Consider the following 19,848-nt stretch of genomic DNA (forward strand, 5'->3'; position numbering starts at 1 on the left):
GTGACCTCTGTCACAGACTATTTTCACATGCAATCCAACCATCCCTGAACAGCAGTCTCTGTTACATACCAGGCCATGAACTGCCAGATTTGAGTTCTTTTCATCACCTTCTGGCATATAAGAGTAAACTCAGGGCCAGTGAGATAGTTCAGAAGATAAAGGTGTTTGCTAGCCTGATGATCTGAGCTCACGCTCATCCCACCTGAACTCGGGCTTAGAAGGCTAGGACAGCCTCCTACAAGCTGTGCTTTGACCACACACATGCTGTGGCACATGTTGTCGTTCCCCGCCCCCAACCCCAGCCCCAGCCCCAGCCCCAGCACACACGTTGTTAAGAGTCATTTCACCGCCCTAGACTGGACACCAGTTCTATTCTGTCTTCCAGGTTACCTGTCAGCCTCAGGCTTCTCTCTTAGCCTGTGCCGTGGTGCCAGTTTGTCCTGTGAATAACTGTCTTTTTGCTTAGCAAGTACCCTAACCTGGTCCCGCCTTCCCACTAGTGAGCTCTCCACACAGTGGGTGAGAAACAGATCGATCCAGGCTTTAGTCCCACTCCTACAGTTACGGGCTCAGGTATCCCTGATGGAGTCACAGGTTCTTAACAGCCTTCCATTTTCTGCTTTGCAAAATCAAGAGTCATAGGATCTCACCATGCAGTCTCACCTCCAACACAGAGATCAACGCGGTAAATGTGTGATCAGATTTGGCTGTCAGGAGTAAGGTGACTTAGCCATGTACAGTACAGAACCCGTCCGCCCCATGAAAGTGAGAGGCTGTCCGTCCCGCTTACCATCTTAGTCATGATTATGGGACTTACCTGCCAGGTCAGTCCCCTCAGCGACCTGCATGTTGTGTACATGAATATCGTGAGGCTAATTTCAGAAACCGCTCAAGCTGAGATGAACTCTTAACCCTCTGTGGAATCCTTCCTCTTCGTGGAACGTGACAGAAAATGCAGCTGTATACAGGAGAACCCAGTGTAGTCCTGAACAGATAGATGGTCCTGGAGCCACTTGAAGATAGTAGGTCATGGCGTTTGTGTTTAAAGAGAAGGCGCTGAGGCATCCATTGGGAGTGGAGGTAGCCGCATGAGGGATAGATGGAGTGTTTGGTGCCATTGGGCATTTGAAAAACACATGACATCAGCAGATAGAAATGAGTGTGAAAGGCATCTGCACAGGAGGGATCACACTCATTTCTACCTGCGAGGCAGGCATGCCAAGTGTGTAACACACAGGTTCTTGTGCAGGAACCCTTTGGAATTCCCCGTGGAGCTAAGGGTGGACAAGTTGGTCAAGAGTGTCGTATGGAGGTTCCTTGGCTAGAATACCAGGAACAGAGCTATGCTTCAGATCAGAGGCTGGAGCTGACAGGGGTGTACCCAGAGAGCCGAGGAAAGGCAGGAGGCAGGTTGCCAACGTGGTCATCTGCTGCTAGTGAGACACAAATGGAGAATGTGGTTCTCCTTTTGGGAATCAAATGAATGCTGATTAGAACAAAGTTATAGCACAGGGTGGAGATGCGCAGGTAGTGGGGTGCCAGTGGAGATCGAGAATCTGCTTCCGCAGGGCGGCTTGGCAGGACTCAGCATCTTCTTTTGAAGTGCTTATACCTGTTGCTCAGTAGTTCCATGCCTAGGGATTTATTTTAGGGAAATAATTAAGGTTGTTTGCAAAGGTGTAGCCTCAAGGATACTTAACATGATGCTGTTTATAAGAGCAAGATATTTTGTAAGCAGCTGAGACATCCACAAGTAAGAGATTTATTAAATAAATAATCATGTACACTATATTATATGTGCTTTAAATATTTATAGGAAATAGTAAATGACCACAGCGTTGTTTAAATATATGAGCCTATGTCTTAGGAGCACATACCACACGAATACACACGTATACACATGTATCCACATATAAAAAAATCATTTCATCGGAGTGCTGAACTTAGGGTTGGTATTTATTAACTTTCCAAGTTGATTGTGCTGATTTTAATTGGGATGAGTTTATTTTATTTGTTTTTAATGTGGCCTTGCATTCAGCAGTTGGCTGTGGGGTTTAAAAACAGAGGGATCAGGTTAGGAAACAGAAGATCTTCGGAGCGTGGTATCAGGCTGCTTGAGAAGCCGGAAGTAAGATGGGCAATGGGAGTCTGGGATCTTGCTGAGGAAGAAGTTAGGAAATTGAGGGGAAGCCCAAAGCAGCAGCTCTGTTGAGTGGAGCATTGGATATTGGTCCCACTGAACATGGAATATAATAAGATTGATCCACATAAAAAGTCTAACATGTTAGGGCTGGAGAGATGGCTCAGCTGTTAGGAGCACATGCTGCTGTTCTGGAGGACCCAAGTTCAATTCCTAGCATCCACAATGGGCAGCTCACAACTGCCCATAACTCCAGCATCCAGGGCTCTCCCTCCTAGGCACCCACACTCTCATGCACATACCCTCACTCATGGACACACACACATGCACATAATCTTTTTCTGAAGTCTAACATGTTGCTGTGATTGTTAGAGATCAATCTTATATAAGTTGGGGAAACTGAGGCAATTGAAAGCAACTAAGATTAGACCATCTCTGTGTGTCACTTTGTGGTACTTCCATAAAGTTGGTGATAGCCTTCTCCATCAGCATCTGTGAAAATCCATCAATTTCCCATGAAAGTCTTTCAGATGATAGTTTTTTCACTTTGATGGGGAGAAACTTCCCATCAGTGTTTTGTTTTTAACGATCCTCCCTTACGTTCGGAGTTCACTGTCTCAGGCTGCTCTCAGCGTTCCCTGTCTCTCGTGGGCACATCCAGCTGTTCCCTCGTAGACTGCAGTGGTTTGGGTTTTCACCAACGGGTCACTTTTCCACATTCACAAACATGAATTGCCTGTCTTCATATGTGGCAGTTTGTATGAGCAAATATCCAGAGATGAACAAATCACACACAGCTATGTACACAACCCAGCCCTCTGCGAGGTGTAAGCTAGCGCTGCCCATGTAGTGGATAACATCTGCAGAGATTTCAAGAACTTAGATAAAGCCACCTTTCTTACAGTTATTCTCTATAAGTTTTTGAAGGGCTATTGCTGAGTGTATTTGAGAGTATTGAAATGACCTAACATGTAAGATTCCCAGCATGTAATCAGTATTTGGTTCAGTTGGTTCCTTCCAGTTTAAATGGTGAAGTTTTTTGTTTTGTTTTGTAATTTACTGAATTAATTTACAGGTGATAGAAAGCATGTCTATGCCCTTCATTGACTCCAGATTTTTAATAAGGATGATGTCATCTCTTTGGACACTCTTCACCAGTTGAGCAAGCTCATTGGAGAAAAGGCTAGGTTTCTGCTCATGGATTTAAACATACACCCCTAAAAGCCAGTTTTTACAGTTCAGTTTTTTCCTAACCAGTGTTCACCTTCGTTACATTGATTCTTTGATCTTATTGTCAGTGTGCTTCATTTCTCTGTGCTCCGACTTTAATAAGGAATGATTCTTCACACGAATCTTTCCCAAGGGGCAATTGTGAGTATTAATTGGTGTGTAAAGTGCCTTTTGAACTGCTCAGATGAAAGGCCCCATGTAAATAGCAAAGGCTATTTGTGGTGCTGCTGTTGTTGATCTCAGTATGCCTGTTTGGGCTACTGGTTACCGTCTTTTAATATGTGGAGACCTGCATCTGCAAATTTGAAGGTATTTCCTCTCAGGTTACAATATAACCAGATGGTTAGTAACCACAAGCGATTTAGTTTCTCTATCAAAGATGAATCCATTGTAAATGATAGGACGCTGGTTGAAATATACTTCTTTATGTATACCACTTCTGGAATGAGCTGTTAATACCTCTATGGAATTATCCAAGCAGTTCTCAAAGTTCTGCACCCACACCTCGGAAGTGATGCATGGAATACCACCTTCTCGTCACATCCTGAGGAAGCTACTGGTTAATCCCTAACATTCATACGACTCTTCTATGCCCAGTGGGTCTTACCCGGGGCACTTTTGCCAAGACTTGACATTTCAGGTTGCCGCAGTTTGGAGGCTGCTATGGACATGTAGAAAGGACCCCCCCAGGGATGCTATTCAGCATACAGGTCAGCGCCTGCCATGAAGAATTGCCCTGTCTCACGGGTGAACAGAGCTGAGGCTGAGGAACTTTTAGGCAACACACAATAGAAAGTTTCATAATTCACCTTCGAAAATGAACATGCTCGCCTAGGTCGGTTACATATGGTTAATTTTTAATCCCTCCTCTGGATTTCTTTATAGGTTGGAATTGTGGGAAGAACAGGAGCTGGAAAAAGTTCCCTCATCTCAGCCCTTTTCAGATTGTCAGAACCTGAAGGAAAAATTTGGATTGATAAGATCTTGACAACAGAAATTGGACTGCATGATTTAAGGAAGAAAATGTCAATCATACCTCAGGTATGCCTGGTAGAGCGTCCACACACGTTCCTTTTACAAGGGTACTGAAGTTTAATTGCTTTTAATTTTATTGCTAGCTTTTTAATTGAATGAAAGGATTGATCCTTTAACCAATAGCCAATAGGGCCATAATTCAGCAGATATTTTCAACAGCTATTTCCATAGATACCTCGTGTGTGTGTGTGTGTGTGTGTGTGTGTGTGCGCGCGCGCGCGTGCACGGGCAGTGGGGGTAGTCAGAGACAGATAGACTACGGGAAAATTCAGTGCTATTTACCTAGATTCATTCTGGATTCAGCTTCCCCAGGTATTACACTTTTACTCATTGATAATCACATAACATTTAGTGGTCAGGAGATCCTAAGTGTGACGAGGGACTTTTGCTGTAGTCCGTGAGTCTCTGTGGAAGGTCTTGTGTGGGGCAGAGACAGGCTGTGAGAGTCACAGGGCCCATGAAAGCTGGGTAGCCATTCAGAATCTGGGCGTTTGGGAAGTGACTCTAACCAGGGAGGGAGCATTCCTGGGGGAGACTAGGAATGGTTTGCATCTCCACAGACCCCACAGGGCGGCTGCGGTGTCCCGCTGAGAACTGTGCTGAAGTCTGAATTCCTCGGTGCAGCCTGAGTGCCTCACACAGGCCCACCTGGCAGCCGCGGTGGTGGAGGTCGGAGTTGCCATTTCCTCCCGGGCTGACCATGTCTTCTTTTTGGCTATTTCACAGCAGAAGACTTTTAAGCAGTCTAGAGACTGGATTACGTACACACGAGAAGCTTGTAGTTAGTTTAGTTTCTTGTTGAGCTGCTTTTAGTTCCACCCATCGTAATTCAGAAAGTCTTTATTGAGTAATTACTGTCTCCTAGGTAGACAGCCACAGGCAGCGCCGGGCCTGACCCCACAGGCCTGCAGCCGTGGAGCCTGATGGCTTCATCCTGCACTCGGCTTGGACGCCTGTGTGGATTCAGCTGGGGCTTGCTGTTTGGGGATTCTATTTTGGCATGTTCTCACACTCCGTAATCATCTGGCCATCGAGGGGAACTGAGGAACCCCACACACATGCACACTCATTCCTGAGAGATACAGAGAAGAGACCCCAGAGGAGGGCAAGCAGCCATGCTTTCTGAGCGCGTGCCAATCACGGGCCTTGAAGTGTCTATTATAAAGTATAGAGAACCTAACACCCTGTGAGAAGGAGAATGTGGGCCCTGAGCCTGTGGCCTCCGTCAGCTGTCACTTCCTACCCTGACCTGTAAGATAATAGAACTGCCACCCCACTGTGAAGACGTTGTGGAGAAATTAGAACTCTGTGTTTTGCTGGTGGGAATGTAAAATGATGCAGCCACTGTAGAACACAGTATGGGGACTCCTCACAAGACTGTAACGGGTCTACCTCATTATCCAGCAATTGTGTGTGTGTGTGTGTGTGTGTGTGTGTGTGTGTGTGTATATGTGTGTGTGTGCATGGATCATGCATACATATGGATCAAAAGCAGGGTATGTATGGCAGAGACATTCATTCATTTGTGTTCATAGCAGTGTTTTTCACAGTAACCAGGAGGTGGAAGCCATCCAAGTGTCTGTCAACAGATGAATAGCTAAAGACAAAATGGTTTATACAAACGGTGGGAAGCCACTCAGCATTAAGAAGGGAGGAAATTCAGATGCGTGCTACAACATGGGTAAACTCTAAAAGCATGATGGTGTTTCAAACCAGCCAGTCACAGAAGAGCAGATAGTGAATGGTTCTGCTCATGTGAGGAGGGTCAAATTCATGGAGACACAGATTAGAGTAGTGTCCATCAGGCACTGGAGAAGGCAGGGATGGGCAGTGGTTTTGTTTAATGGATATAGGGATTAAGCATTTAAGAAAAATAAAAGCTCTGTGATTGGTGATGACTACTATAAAAGAGCATAAAAAGTTAGTACCATTGACCTGTGAGCTTTGAAACCAGAGGGGAGGGGTCAGCGAGGCAGCTCTGTGAGTAAAGACACTTGCTGATAAGCCCGGTGGCCTGAATTCAGTTCTCATCTTACCTACATGGTGGAAGGAGAACACTGACTCCCAAAAATTGTTTTCTCACCTCCACAAATACACCCTGGCACATGTGCATCCTCATCTAAGTAAATGTAATGATGGTAATAATAATAATAATAATAATAATAATAATAATAATAATAAAACTAAATGATTTTATATTTAGATAGATTTCATTTTGTGAGTATATTCTGACAGGGTCTTTTAAAAGATCAAAAAACAACCCTTTTAAGAAAAAAAAAAATGGAAGAAATCTTCCATCCCATAAGGCTCTCTGAGCACCAGAAGCGTGGTTACAGTAGAACTAAGAGTTCAGATCCCAAGTGCTGTCTGTGGAGATGTGTTTACCTGATCACAGGCGTGCCTGTAAAGTACTCGCATATCCTGGGATGAAAGGATCTAGAAACGTGCCCCGTGCCACTTTTAATGCTTCTTAATAAGAAATGGTGGTGTGCTTGTGTACATAAAAGAATTCTAAATAAAGAAGCAGCGTTAGATGATTCTCGGCTCTGCCAGGAATGTTTGGAAACACATCTGAGCAAAGGCTGAATACACCTTGACATCACCAGGCTTTGGTTCTGTTCCATGGGTTCCCACCCTCCCTTTGTGTAAGTGCCCTGTGGATCTGCTCCCGAGGATGCATTCATAAAACAGTGCTAACCACGCTTTGTGTCCGTGTAGACCGCGGTCACCAAGCATGGTAAGCGCAGAACCTTTCTACGCCTAAAAGTTCCTCAGCCTGCAAGTTGGTTGATATAAGAAACAACTTGGAGAAACCATGCAGCGTATAAAGAGCCCAGAATAGACCGGTTCAGGGCGTGTACTTAATGTCAACACGTCCCGTATTTTCATCCTTCTCTAACCGCCTGGAGTGAGTGGCCTAGATGAAGTCACCTCACCTAGCTTCTGAGGCCTAGCTCCTGTCTTAAACCAGGTCTAGTAATTGTCACCTCACAGATTGCTCGTGGAGGATCAGCTGCACAAGACAATGGAGGTGGCCCAATGCATGGTTCTTAAGAGTGCCCAGTCAATAGTAACTATTAATTAAGGATTATAATATTGGCTTTTAGGTATGTAACACATTCTAGAAAGACTTGGCTCATTAATTTCAATTTATGCTGTTGTAATTCCTGGTGATTTTCTTTAAAGCAAATTATTTATGTAAATTAAATTAGTTAGGGAAAAAAAAAATCATCAGACTCCCGGACCTCACAGATACACTCAGAGACGTTCAAAAATGCATGCACGTGCATGCACACAGGGCGGGGGAGTTTATGGTAAAACCTGACAAATCCAGTGTTTTTCTCACAAGAACAAAGCTTTTCCCAGTGACTGGTCTGTATCCATTAGTACTGGTCAGCCAACGGAAAGCCCCTGTGTACTGGTTCCCTGCCCTGCCCACATTCTTGATATTTCTCTAGCCCTCAGGACTCTGCTCTAAATGCCGGGCTACTGCCAAGACAGGACATCATTCCTCACATCTGTGGGGTCCTTCATGTTTACCATCTTCGTAACCTCTCAACCCTCCCAAAAATTCTGTTGTCACCCTCATTTGTCAGAGCTGGAAGTTAAGGCACAGAAGCCGTGGAGCCAGGGTTCAAAAGGGATTTAGGGACATTCTCCATCTCCCGATGCTCTGGACCTCACTGGTTTAAACTGTATTCTGTGGCCAGCAGGATGATCTCCACACTGTATCCTGATGCCTGGTGGGTCACATGCTCAGAAACAGACGTCTCATAATGCATTGTTACTCCACTCTGCGCCGTGATATTTTCTATTCTATTTATTCTAGTCTGGTTCATATAAAAGACAAAATGATGATCACGAGCCACAAAATTGATTTCATGAGCCACTGGTCACGCCTGCCCTTTGAAAATGCTGTGCCCGCTGCCTAGTAACACCGTGGGAAAGGGAACCTTTGTCACAGCAGACTTAAAAGGCAGGAAGGGCCAGGAAGGAAACTGAGGCTAGAGGAACGTTACACTTCATCGTTGCCTTACATGGTAGAAGCATCAGGATTCAGCACCGGCAGGCGGCTCTACATTCTTTCTCTCCAAGAATGTTTATGACCAAATGATGTCTTGTCGGATATTTTAGTCTATTCCCCCCTACCTAAAAAGGGCTTCCAAAACTATAGCCAAAGAAAAGACATAAAGCCAGAAGTAAACCCAAGCCAGCAGGCATCTTCTCCCAAGGATCTTGGCATGGCCAGGAAACACTGAAAGACTGGTTTGGGAAGGTTGTTTTGCCAGAAAAATTCAAGCGACACTCAGCACAAAAAGAAAATCATCGTGGAAACCAGGACTCACTGGGTGTCACGGGCTAACGGCGTGCCAAGGTGCTCAACCAGTCCTTGCACGTACAGGGGGCCTCGGTGGAGATGCAGAAAGCCAGTCATCGTCCTCGGAGTGACTTGTGACAAGCGTCCCACTTCCCTCAATGAGCAGGAGCCACAGTTGATTGTGTTTCGGATGAAGCAAAAGAGAAACTGAGTTGTGGGTCCAGATGAGCCAGGCCAGCCTCATCTGGGGAGCAGCACCCTGCTCTCCCCTAAGCTCCTCCCTTGGTTCATGGGCCCATCTCTCTTGAACTTCCCAGGGGCCTTTCAGAAATAGGGAGGCCCTAAGGACCAGGTGGGTTCCCGAGGGCAGTGCCAGGTCTAGGCGGGGCTCCTGCAGCCACTTTAAGGAACAAACACCTGGCCTTTGAGGAATCAGTGAACCAAGACAGGTCGCCGGAGAAGCTACCTGTGTAACTTCCTTGAGCAGAACAAATGGCTGACACCTGTACTTCCTTTGTACCACCCCCTCCCTGACCACTTTGCAGAAGAAAGCCCAGAGATGAGCCCGGCTTCCGGAAACAGCGTATCAGAAGGCATCTGCAGACGTGAATTTCAATTTTTTTCTGGATAGAATTTCTTTACGCCCGAGTTCTATTTTTTTGGCACTAAGGAAATGTTTTCAACCAGAGAGCAATTCGCAGCAAATTTTCCATTTACAACAGCACCTAGGGGTTGATACGCACTAACAGCTATAATCTTTATCATGATCAAACAGGCTCTTTTTGTATGTTTAATAGATCCCTTTTGTTTGTACCAAAACAAAAGCCAGGTGCTTTTTAAACATCCCACTCTATTTTTTTTTTATTCCCCTGAGCTTTTAATGAGTTTAAAAGGTTAACCCGAACTGCTGTGTGTCTCTTTAAGGCCCCTTTCTGGGGTGTGTGTGTGTGTGTGTGTGTGTGTGTGTGTGTGTGTGTGTGTGTAGAAGAGAGGGAAGGTATGCTGTTACTAGTAAATAAATACAGTTGGATGGCAGCCTATGCAGTTCTTGCCTTTGTCCCTGCACACTGAAGTCTTCATTAAAACCCAGGGCACTGTTCCCTGGAGCTGGTGACCTTTTGTATTTAAAGATGACTTTACAGGACTTAAATTCTTCTTCCTTTGTGGGCGAACAATGTTCTTTTCTTCTGAAAATGCATGATGATCGGTTCATTCAGAGGCTACAGGATTAAAAGAAGAAGAAAAGAGAACCGGAGATTGAGTGACTTCAGGTGGCTCCTCCTTTGAGACTAGGGGAGATGCTTCCTGTGTAAGAAGGGAGCTGGGGACATCACAGCAGCAGCTCAGCTCCTGCTGGGCACGTATTTTAGGACAGGGCTATTTCCTACTTTGTGCCCCAAAAAGATTAGAGTGAGTGTTGAACTTCATGTTGTTCATTTTCAAGTTTTGGTCCTGGTCCCTGGTTGGCTTACGTGTCTGAAGTCTAAAGGGTTGAGTTTCTCCTTCACATAATGGAGGCCTGGCTGGCAGTCAGTGCATTCCAAAGGCCTCGTCCGTCTCTGGTTTTCAGGACTGAAGACTATCAGCTTACCCCCCCCCCAGATGCTTCCATTTAGACTGGCCACTTCGGGGTGACCTCAGAATGTGTGCTGTGTTAGTAACAGCCGAACGTTTACTACTGAATATGGCGCAAAGGATTCAAACTTGTAACGATGATGAAAAACAAATTTGATCCTAGTCTTCTGGTTCTGCTGCTGTTTTGAACACAAGCATTTCTTTTCCTAATTTCACCATGCTAGCTAACTGTGAAGGTTAAAATAAAACTCGGATTAAAACCTGTACCATCAGAGAAAATACGCTGAGGCTAATAAATTGGGGCGTCTTTTCCTCCCATTGATCCCCACAAGAAATCTTCTGCCTGCAAACATTTTTACAACACTTATTTATAAGACTAGTTTGGAACTTCATTGCATTGAGGTGGGTACTTTAAATAATAATATCTATCGGAAATGATAATTAACTTGACCCTTATCTCCTCTCTCAGTGTGTGTCTGCTCTTAGCACTTTTATTGCCTTTTGAAGATAATATTAGGGCTTTTTATGTGGAAAGTGGATAAAGGAAGTGAACACCAAGCATGATACACACTGGCCCAGTAAAACAATCATTGGGAACAAATTGCCTGCTAGTTTTAAAGAAAATATAGCTTCCACCAGTTAATATTTTATTAAATCATTCTCCTTGTTCAACAAGTCTTGATGAAATTTTACTTATGAAATACATATCCAGCATGTCGTAACAAAGCAAATTGCTCTTATTTACTTAATTATTTTCTTCTAATATTGCTGAATAAACATGAGTGATTGCCCAATATTCCCTTTAAATTGACAGCATAGATTTCATAGAGACCCTTATTTTAGTGAACAGTGAGTGGTCTAGGGACAGTTGGTCAGGCCTCCCAAGGACCTCCCGCTGAGGCTGGCATTTAGAACACAAGGTAAAGCAGGTGTTTATGTCCTGTAAGGGGTCTCACATCCTCCTCAGATAGATCCATAGGAAGGAGTTTCCTCAGGGAGAAGGTGTGGAAAGACAGGTGGGAGAGTCTGATCGTGAGATGTGCATTGGGCCAGAACTGTGCGTTGCCATGGCTACTCTCTAGAGCCGCCAAACCACCCTTCTGCCTGTGCTAATTATGACCGTTTCATCATGAACAAGGTTGTCAGTGCCATGCTTGAGTGCTCAGGACGGGGCATCGTGAGTGAGTCGAGGAGATCTGTCCCAAGTGTAGACTTGACATATTGGATGGGATTTTGCTGTCTGAGAGGAACCTGAAGGGGGAACAGGTTGAGGTAATATCAGCTATCTAGGACAAGGACAAGGACCTGTCTTTAGTACAGACAAAGAGGACATCTCTCACTTCTCACATGGGCTCGAAGCTGATTCCTGACCATGTTTACTTCAGACACCTGTGGCAACTCATTCTTAGAGCCCCTCATTTGGGGTCCCTGAGTGCCGTATCAGCCATGGGGTTGAGCCTTTGTGGGGAAGTCAGAAGAGCATCAAAGAGATGAAGGACAGTTGGTGTGGGTAATCAGGAAGGGTGGTAGACAGCAGCATGTCTTCTGTGAACCTCATGTAAGCAGGGGGAGAAAGAAAGTCTCCTGTTCTCCTGGAATCTCTGAGTTGATCATGACTTGTGTGGGGTTGGGGTGGGGTGTTCTAGGGTCTGGGTTTGTGTGTACGCTTGCGCCTGTGTGGGGTGGGGTGGGGGTCTGGGTGTGTGTATGTGGGGGGGGTGTCTGTCGGTTTGTCTCTCTGTGTGCGCTTTAAATCTGAAGTCAGTAGAATGACATTTATTCCCAATAAGAAATTCCCACCATATGTAGATAGCTAGTTAGTCTTTCTTAAACCCTGTGATTTTAAGCATAACCTTAGATAAGTTTTTTGTGTTCCTTCAGTTCAATTTAGTAGCCCTTTCCAAATTTCTTATGGCAGCTCAACCAACTTTGCACAAATAAAGTCCAACACTGGTGTCATTTAGTTTGGAGGTTTTGCCGACAAGAACATGTTTGGGAGTGATACTCCACTGCCCTTCTACACTTCTACAGCCATAGTTTTTATAAAATTAAGAGGCAAATGACAGTATCAGTCTTTGGAGAAAAGTCCTCCTCCTCAGTCTTAAGTGTTAAAGCCCCTGCCTCAAGGCTAGGTGACATCCCACACATGTAGCCCAGGAGCAGTTTTCCAGAACCATGGAAGAGCCATGGCTTCTCAAGTTCCATATCTATGCCCCCCTTCTTGATTCTTCCCTTTCACTGAAAATAGCCAGTTGGGCTCTTCTCCTCTGCTCACGTCTAGGTTGTTAGATTGTTAGAATCTTCTAGAAGAAAATCTGCACAGCCTTCCAAAGCCCACATATAAGATGCTCCCTTAACAACCTAGAAGGCAGCATATGATTCAAGAGCAGCTTCCTTGTGAGCTCCTTCTGAAACAGAAGAACGGAAGACATGTTACCATACTTGCTTCACAGTGGGTTTCAGGTGACCTTGCCCTTGTAGTTAATAATGAGGTTCCATGAGACAGGCATCCCTGACGCACAGGCAAGGTAATGTGCGGACTGGCTGATGCAGCATCCGAGGCCATTCCCATGAATAGAGGTGCCACTGGCCCCATTAGTTGATATCCTCTTTGAACAAAGAATAGAACGCGTCCTAGCCGGGGAGTCAGAGAGATTCCAATCCCAGAAGACTCTTCATCAAAGGAGAAAATACTGAACAGTTTTTACCTGAAGCACAAACTTCGCCTAATCATGCTATTTCTTGTTTTCAGAATCCTTTCAGGACTGGCAAGTAACTTGTATAGTTCGGTTGATGTCATGTTACTCAAATAGATAAGTCTGTGTTTATCACCAGGGAAGTGATTTTAACAACGAGAACTCCCCTTCCCTCATCTCCTTCTTAAGATGGCACACTGCCATGGTTTCTTTTGCTAGTGTTCAGTGCTCTAGGAAGATATTTTAGATTCATCACATTTTGTATGAGAAATTATAATAGGCGTGACATCATGTAAACAAATGTGTGAACCCTTAGAGTTAATGACTGTAGTGAATTTTGGTGCATTTGTTTGCCTGTCTAATCTATTCTGAAAGTCAGAGACAGCGATGCCATTCACTCTTTTGCGCTCTTAGGAACCTGTTCTGTTCACTGGAACAATGAGGAAAAACCTGGACCCCTTTAATGAGCACACTGATGAGGAGCTGTGGAACGCCTTAGAAGAGGTAACTTCTGTAACGCAACTTTCTTTCATCATTAGCATCTGTGTCTGTGCATATGTTCAGAGCATTTCAGGGGATCTGGGGGAGGGAGTGTATTGCTTGAACTACCTTTATTTGACACCTTGGGAGCATTGATGGTGTGGATGGGTGTAAAATGTATGTGATCATGATGGTGATCCAAAATAATATACCTCTTGTTGCTTTTTGATTTTCCAAAACCTGCCTCAGCCAATACATTATCTCACTTGTCCTTTGCAGCGCCAAATTCTCCTAGTGACTAAATGTCCTGAGTCACTGTTGTGAGAAATCCCCCCTGGGGCAGACACGTAAGCAGTGTCTACCCACTCACCACCTCATAAGGTCCCAAGACCAAAACAAAGTTCAGTTCCACCAAAGATCCCCCTGGGGAACCAGTGGGTTGATTAGGTTTACTTACAGCGCATGGGTGAGGAGGGTACTATAGGCAGAGTGTGGGTGACCCTGAAGCAGCCGCTCTGGAACATCTGCCGCTAATGTAGATGATGGGTTCCCTCTGGCTTTAGAGAGTGAGCCCCTCCTTCCATTAACCTTCTCCAGCCTATGTGCTCTAGCTCCTCCCCGAGACCCCCAAGGCCATGTGCAGTCAGGGCAGGATTGCATACAGGTGAGCAGAAGGAGTGACTGGAGCAGGATTGCATACAGGTGAGCAGAAGGAGTGACTGGAAATTTATGTCCCATGGTCCCATGCCCTCCGCCCCCCGCCCCGTCCCCTCCTTCTATGGGGGAGTGTCAATAGCCCACAGGCTGTCATGACTGACAGACGCACAGCTGGGATGATGGAGACAGGCTGTTCAGCTCAGAAGGTAGCGCCCTGCAACAGCCAGTTACGTTCCTGCTCTGTTTTGGGGGAGCATCTAGGAAAATGAGGCCTTTGTTTTCATGATGAGCTGAAAGACAAATGAGATCACGCTTACACAATGCTCCGGAGTCTCCTAAGAAAGTGTGTCTAAGGGCAGATGGCGCGGACTAGGAGAGCGACGCTCATTCACAAACCTGTCATTGGGACACCACAGAGTGAGCTCAGCTGACAGACTCCTGGAGCCTCGGCTAAGTCTCTGTATCGATACCTTTAATCTTGGAGGATTTTCTTATTATTTGTGTAGTGTGTCCCTGCAGACCGCATCTTGGGGATTCCTTTCCCCACACAGGCAAGGATTTTGACCATTAAGGTGCTTCTGGTTTATATGTTTAGAGATAATTATTTTGCAAGTTCACTCTAGTTCTGCAAATTAATTGTAAGCTGCTTAATAATAGAAATCATATCTTAGACCATAATCCCTCCTAGGACCTAGTTCAGTCTTTTCCTTTTAAAAAGTAAGCATTTAATAAATATGGAGTGACTGGCTGATCTCTTTGTTTTGGAGAGGCATGGTTTATTTCTTAAAAACAAAAACTAAAAAGCACAAGCCCTCAGGGATCAGTCCCCCACCATCGTTATCACGGTTGCTGTTGTGAGGAAGTACATTTGTCCCTGACGCCCAGAAGCTCTGAAATCTTAAAGATGGGTTCTGACTGTGAGCACGCCAGTTAGGAGGCCCGACAGCTTCCGGCCAGTAATTCTCGCTTCTGAAGGCATGTCGGCGCCCAGTCCTTACACGCCCACCCTCCTGTCCAGCAGCTTCGGGGATTTTGTTTTCCTAGCTTGGGCTGGCTATTTCGCCAGCTCCGACTTGGATGGTGGCTGGCCTCTGGTTTCACTAGAGTCTGTGAGGTTTTTCTACAGGAACATTCTAAGAGAGAAGCTCTAGGGAGTGGACAGTTAACATCAGAGATCTCAGAGGATGGGGCGACGGGACACAGCAGCAGCAAGGCTGTGACACACCCTGAGAAAACCAGAATTACTAGTAAATCATTTTTCTCTTCGCTTCAGAGATCCTCGGATAGTAAAATCACTTTAGAAATACATTGTTCTGTGAACAGTGAAGAAACGTTAAGTGGGAACCAGTTGGCTGCTGTGTAGTTATTTTCATCTGTGATAGACAAAATGAAGTTTTAGTAGGTCCTCACAGTTGAAAACCGAGGTGGCAGAGTGTTGGACAGTCCTGAGGGTTACCTTGCTCACACTCCACCCGAAGGAAATGGATATGAGAGAAGTCGCAGACAGACCTGTGTTCAGGCGTCGTGGGGTGTCTGCACACTGCTTCTGGGTTGACCTCATACTTTAGAGAAGTCTGGCATCGTCCTGCCGTGGTTCTTCTCTAGCAATGCTTTGCCTTGGTGAGATTTTTAAAAACAGTTGGATATTTTCTAAAAATTAGAATCAATATTGTATTTGTAATGTCATTCCAACGGCCTCCTCATCTGTGTGTGTGTGTGTGTGTGTGTGTGTGTGTGTGTGTGTGTGTGTGTGTGTGTGTGTGTTTTCCTCTGTGTACATGGTTATGGGAGAATGCCAATGCGCTTGTGTGTACATTGTTGTGGAGGACAGAGGTTGGTGTAAGGATGACTTCCTCAGTCACTAACAGCCCTGTTTTTTGCGATGGTCTCTCCCTGAATCTGGGGCTCACCAATTAGGCTGACTGACTGACCAGCAGGGCCCAGGGATCCTCCTATCTCCTTCCCCAGAGCTATGGGTGCAGGCCAACACCAGCATGTCCCTCCCTTTTGTATGTGGGGTTGGGGCCGATGACAGGTCCTCATTCTTGCAGCAGGCCCTTAACTGACTAAGCCATCTCCCTCGGCATCCGTGTATTCTGAATCACGTGACCTAGGAGATCTGGTCACCAACCTGCTCTCATTGCTTGTGTGGGCTCATCAAACAACAAGTGGGTCGTTGGGGTTTTTTGTTTTGTTTTTTGATTCCCCCCCCCCCTTTCTCTCCTTTTTAGTTACTTTTATTTTCTGAAAATTTCAACTTCTAATGAATTTAGATTTTTGTCTTCTGGATGGTGAGAAGGCCAAGAGTTCTTGGAAGATGAAGTACTGTGAGGTTTTTCTGGCAGTAATTAGAGTGGTGTGAAGTATGATCCTTCTGATAGGTCAGGAAATCCTGGTCTGGGGTCCTTGGAATCTCGGGCCTTTCTGACAGTGGACACCACTCCCCACTCGGCATCAGAAGCTGCATGTGGTGTGTTTGTTTATCTGGGGAGGGGCGTGGGAAGCGATTTGGCCCTGCTCCGATGCCATGCACGTTCCCTGGATCTCTGTATTGCATTCTCTCTGTTGTCTCTGTGGCTTTTTCTTTACATTATGGCGTCTAAACCAGAGCAAATTCTGCCTCCATGAAGGTGGGAAACCTAATGGCCTTGGCTGTTCTTTTTCAAGTAAACTAAAGCTTGACTGAGAGGCTATGGGCTTGATGATGACCTGTGTAAGCAAAGGGAGGGAGGGAAGGAGGGCCAACCCGAACTCTTGATCCTTTTATAAATGATGCTAATGCAGATGGGAACCTAAGCCCATGGGCTTCACTGGAGGGTCCTTCGGAGAGCACTGGCATCTCTGTCTTCTTAACAACTTCAAGTAGAAAGAAAAGGTGGTGGGTTTTTTGTCTGTTTGTTTGTTTTGTTTTGTTTTTAAGTCTTCCTATTTCTTACTGCTATCAGAGTCAAAAAACAGGTTTGCTTTCAGAAGAGACACTGTGCTGTGAATATTGTTCATTTTGTTTTTGTAACTTTCTGGATATACTGAAGTTGCCTCCAAATGGTGAGCTCATAACAGAAGAAATACTGCTTCTATTAGTACCTACTGGAGCATCCAGGAAGCAGTGGCAGCTTTATAAAAAGACAGAAGTGGTAACTAAAGATGGAACCTGTCAACTGATCAGAGCAGTTAAAATAGACAATGAATCAGCCAAGTGTTACTTCTGCTGTAAACCAACATGGACACCTGGAGCGAACCGTGAAGAATAGGGTGTGTCTGCAGTATGAGACTTTAGGTTCCTCATGGATGGTATGTGTTAGGATGCGGTGCATCTCCTTGCACAGGAGATCACGGCAAAGGCATCTGAGCACCAGTGAGCACCCATCCGGAAGTGCATCACTCAGCGCTTTGTCCACACAGGGCCCATCTCCCCTTGTCCATGGATCTCCTAGAATGGGTACCATTTACTTGTGGCTCTACTCAAGGATGCACTTCTGGCTTTCCTTTTTGATGTAAAGTCAGTGAGTCTGTCCATTACTTTTCTGTGGCTGTGATTATAATACCCTGTTGAGAAGCATCTTGGGGAGGAGAGGGCTCCTTTTGTTTATGGTCCCAGAGGGATAGAACCTATCAACAGGGGAGGATGGACAGGCAGCAGGCAGAGCAGGAAGCTGGCCGATCACATTTTCATCCACACACAGGAAGGCAGCAGAGAGAGAGATAACAGCAAGTGGGATGAGGCTAGAAGCCCTAGAAGGCCATCCTTGATGACCTCCTCCACCAAGACCACGCCTCCTAAAGGTTCCATAACCTCCCTAAACAGCATCACTTGACCAAGTGTTCAGATACAGGAGCCTATGAGGGACATTTCTTGTTCAAATTACCACAGTAAGTTTCAAAGAAAGTGGAAACAGAGTCTAACACTCCTGTCCATCTGCAAAGGACCCTGCCATGTCTTCCATGCAGTGCACATAATAGGGAAATACCTGTGATGATAACATCAGGGAATTTACAAGTGTTGTATCAATTTTGTTGTGTTCTACTCTTTTTCCATACTTAAAATATAATCTGAACTATTCTGTACCATACTGAAATAAACTGTTTAGAATACTATAATTGGATCGATTTTCCTGAAATTATCATTTTTAAATGCTTTTTGTATTTTAAGTATGACTATTATGATATCCTGGTGCCAATTACTTTTTGTAAGCTATATGTTTCAATGCCATTTAATATGACTGTATTCAATATAAAGTATATATATTCATATGAATTTATTTTCTAACTTGTAGAAACAGATATTGATGAGACATTCTTGTGGCTTTCTTCATGTGTTTGAACGGTTATTTATTGAGAGCTTATTATGTAGGCATTGCAGATTCTTAAGCTATTACAGTAATCATCAGGATAGACAAACACTCCCACTTGAAGCTGAAATTCCTATAGAGAAGTTAGGACATCAGCAAATGATTATGCATAGAAAATTAAGACTAATAAATGCAATAAGAAAGCAGTACATGAAGAGAGCTGGATGACGGCATTATTAGTAATAGGTAATGCCGATTGATCTCTTTGTAGCAAGCACTGCTCTAAATGCTTACATGTACTGACTCATTTTATATCCCTGCAAACGGTGTGTGGAGATAGACATCTTGATTATGATAGCATTGTGTTTCATTTGCAGGTGAGAAAGCTAAGACAGGGAAAGTCAGGAATCTGTCACGGGGAAAGCCAGATGGCACTTAAGCCCAGGCTTCAAAGGGTTACATTTTTCATCTTACAGATTTAAGATCTGGGCTTGCCTTACAAGCGTGAGGTCCTGAGTTAGAGCCCCAGAGCCTGCTCATCCAGCTGTTGCTGTCTGGGTGAAGTATACTGACCCTTTGTTCTGAATCTCAGGTAGACCAAGTTTGGTCTTTGTTCTGTAAGTTTCTCCAGAACAAATATTCATAGGACTGAACCACAGCCCAGTAATCTCTGACATCTTATTGTTCAAGTTTTTTCGAAGATAGATTACTAGAAGTCTGTGTCATAGATGGGGCAGTAAGATGTTATGTTGTCTTCTCCTTCCCATGGTTTGTCCTTCACTGCCGAACTTCGATGTGGTAGAAGTAAATGCATTTGATAGCTTTAGTGATTTGAGGCTGAACTCGGGAAGGAACACGCTCCAGGGTTCCTGACATTAAAGACGTAGTTCCCCATTGTTTGAGTTTCTTAAAACCTTTCTGGTTAATTAAAATCTTCCAGAATGGCAGGCTACCTGCAGTATTATTTCTTCAGAGGGCTGTGCTTCCTTCAGTTATCCTACGCAGAATGTTTCTTAAGCAACTTGACCACAGTGATCCCCTTTTGCATTTTCTGTAGTACATCTTGTATGTGGAAAGAGCTTCATTTCTGAGAGACTTCTGTGATTTCTGGAGAAAGGTTCTTGGTAGATGTCATGTTCCAGGAAGGAAGTTAGGGTGATAGGATGGGTGACTCTGAAATACACCATTTTCATTGAGGCATGATTTATAGAACAGGAAGTGGTCCCTGTAGAAGCGTGGTTCAGTGATTTTGATAAATTTGTGGAGTTGTGGGTCATCACAGTGATCAGGATTTTAGAATGTTCTGTTGACCCATTGTAGTTAACCCTCCACAGCTGTGCAATCACTACTCTGTCCTGATTTTTGTCTCTGTAAACTCCTGCATCTTTCTCTTAACTAACCAGAAGGGACATTCTCAAGCTTGTAGAG

The 19,848-nt window shown here is 44.8% G+C and overlaps 1 protein-coding gene across 1 annotated transcript in view; it reads left to right on the forward strand.

Annotated features, from left to right (window-relative positions):
- Positions 1-19,848, forward strand: part of Abcc4 (ATP binding cassette subfamily C member 4) — a 227,867-nt gene that overhangs the window by 187,561 nt on the left and 20,458 nt on the right. Inside the window, exons 26-27 of the mRNA XM_028868209.2 lie at positions 4,256-4,411; positions 13,409-13,498. Of these exons, the coding sequence (XP_028724042.1) occupies positions 4,256-4,411; positions 13,409-13,498 (246 nt within the window). The remainder of the gene's footprint in view (positions 1-4,255; positions 4,412-13,408; positions 13,499-19,848) is intronic.

The sequence above is a fragment of the Peromyscus leucopus genome, chromosome 9, assembly GCF_004664715.2.
Source record: "Peromyscus leucopus breed LL Stock chromosome 9, UCI_PerLeu_2.1, whole genome shotgun sequence".
In the NCBI taxonomy this organism is placed as follows: Eukaryota; Metazoa; Chordata; class Mammalia; order Rodentia; family Cricetidae; genus Peromyscus; species Peromyscus leucopus.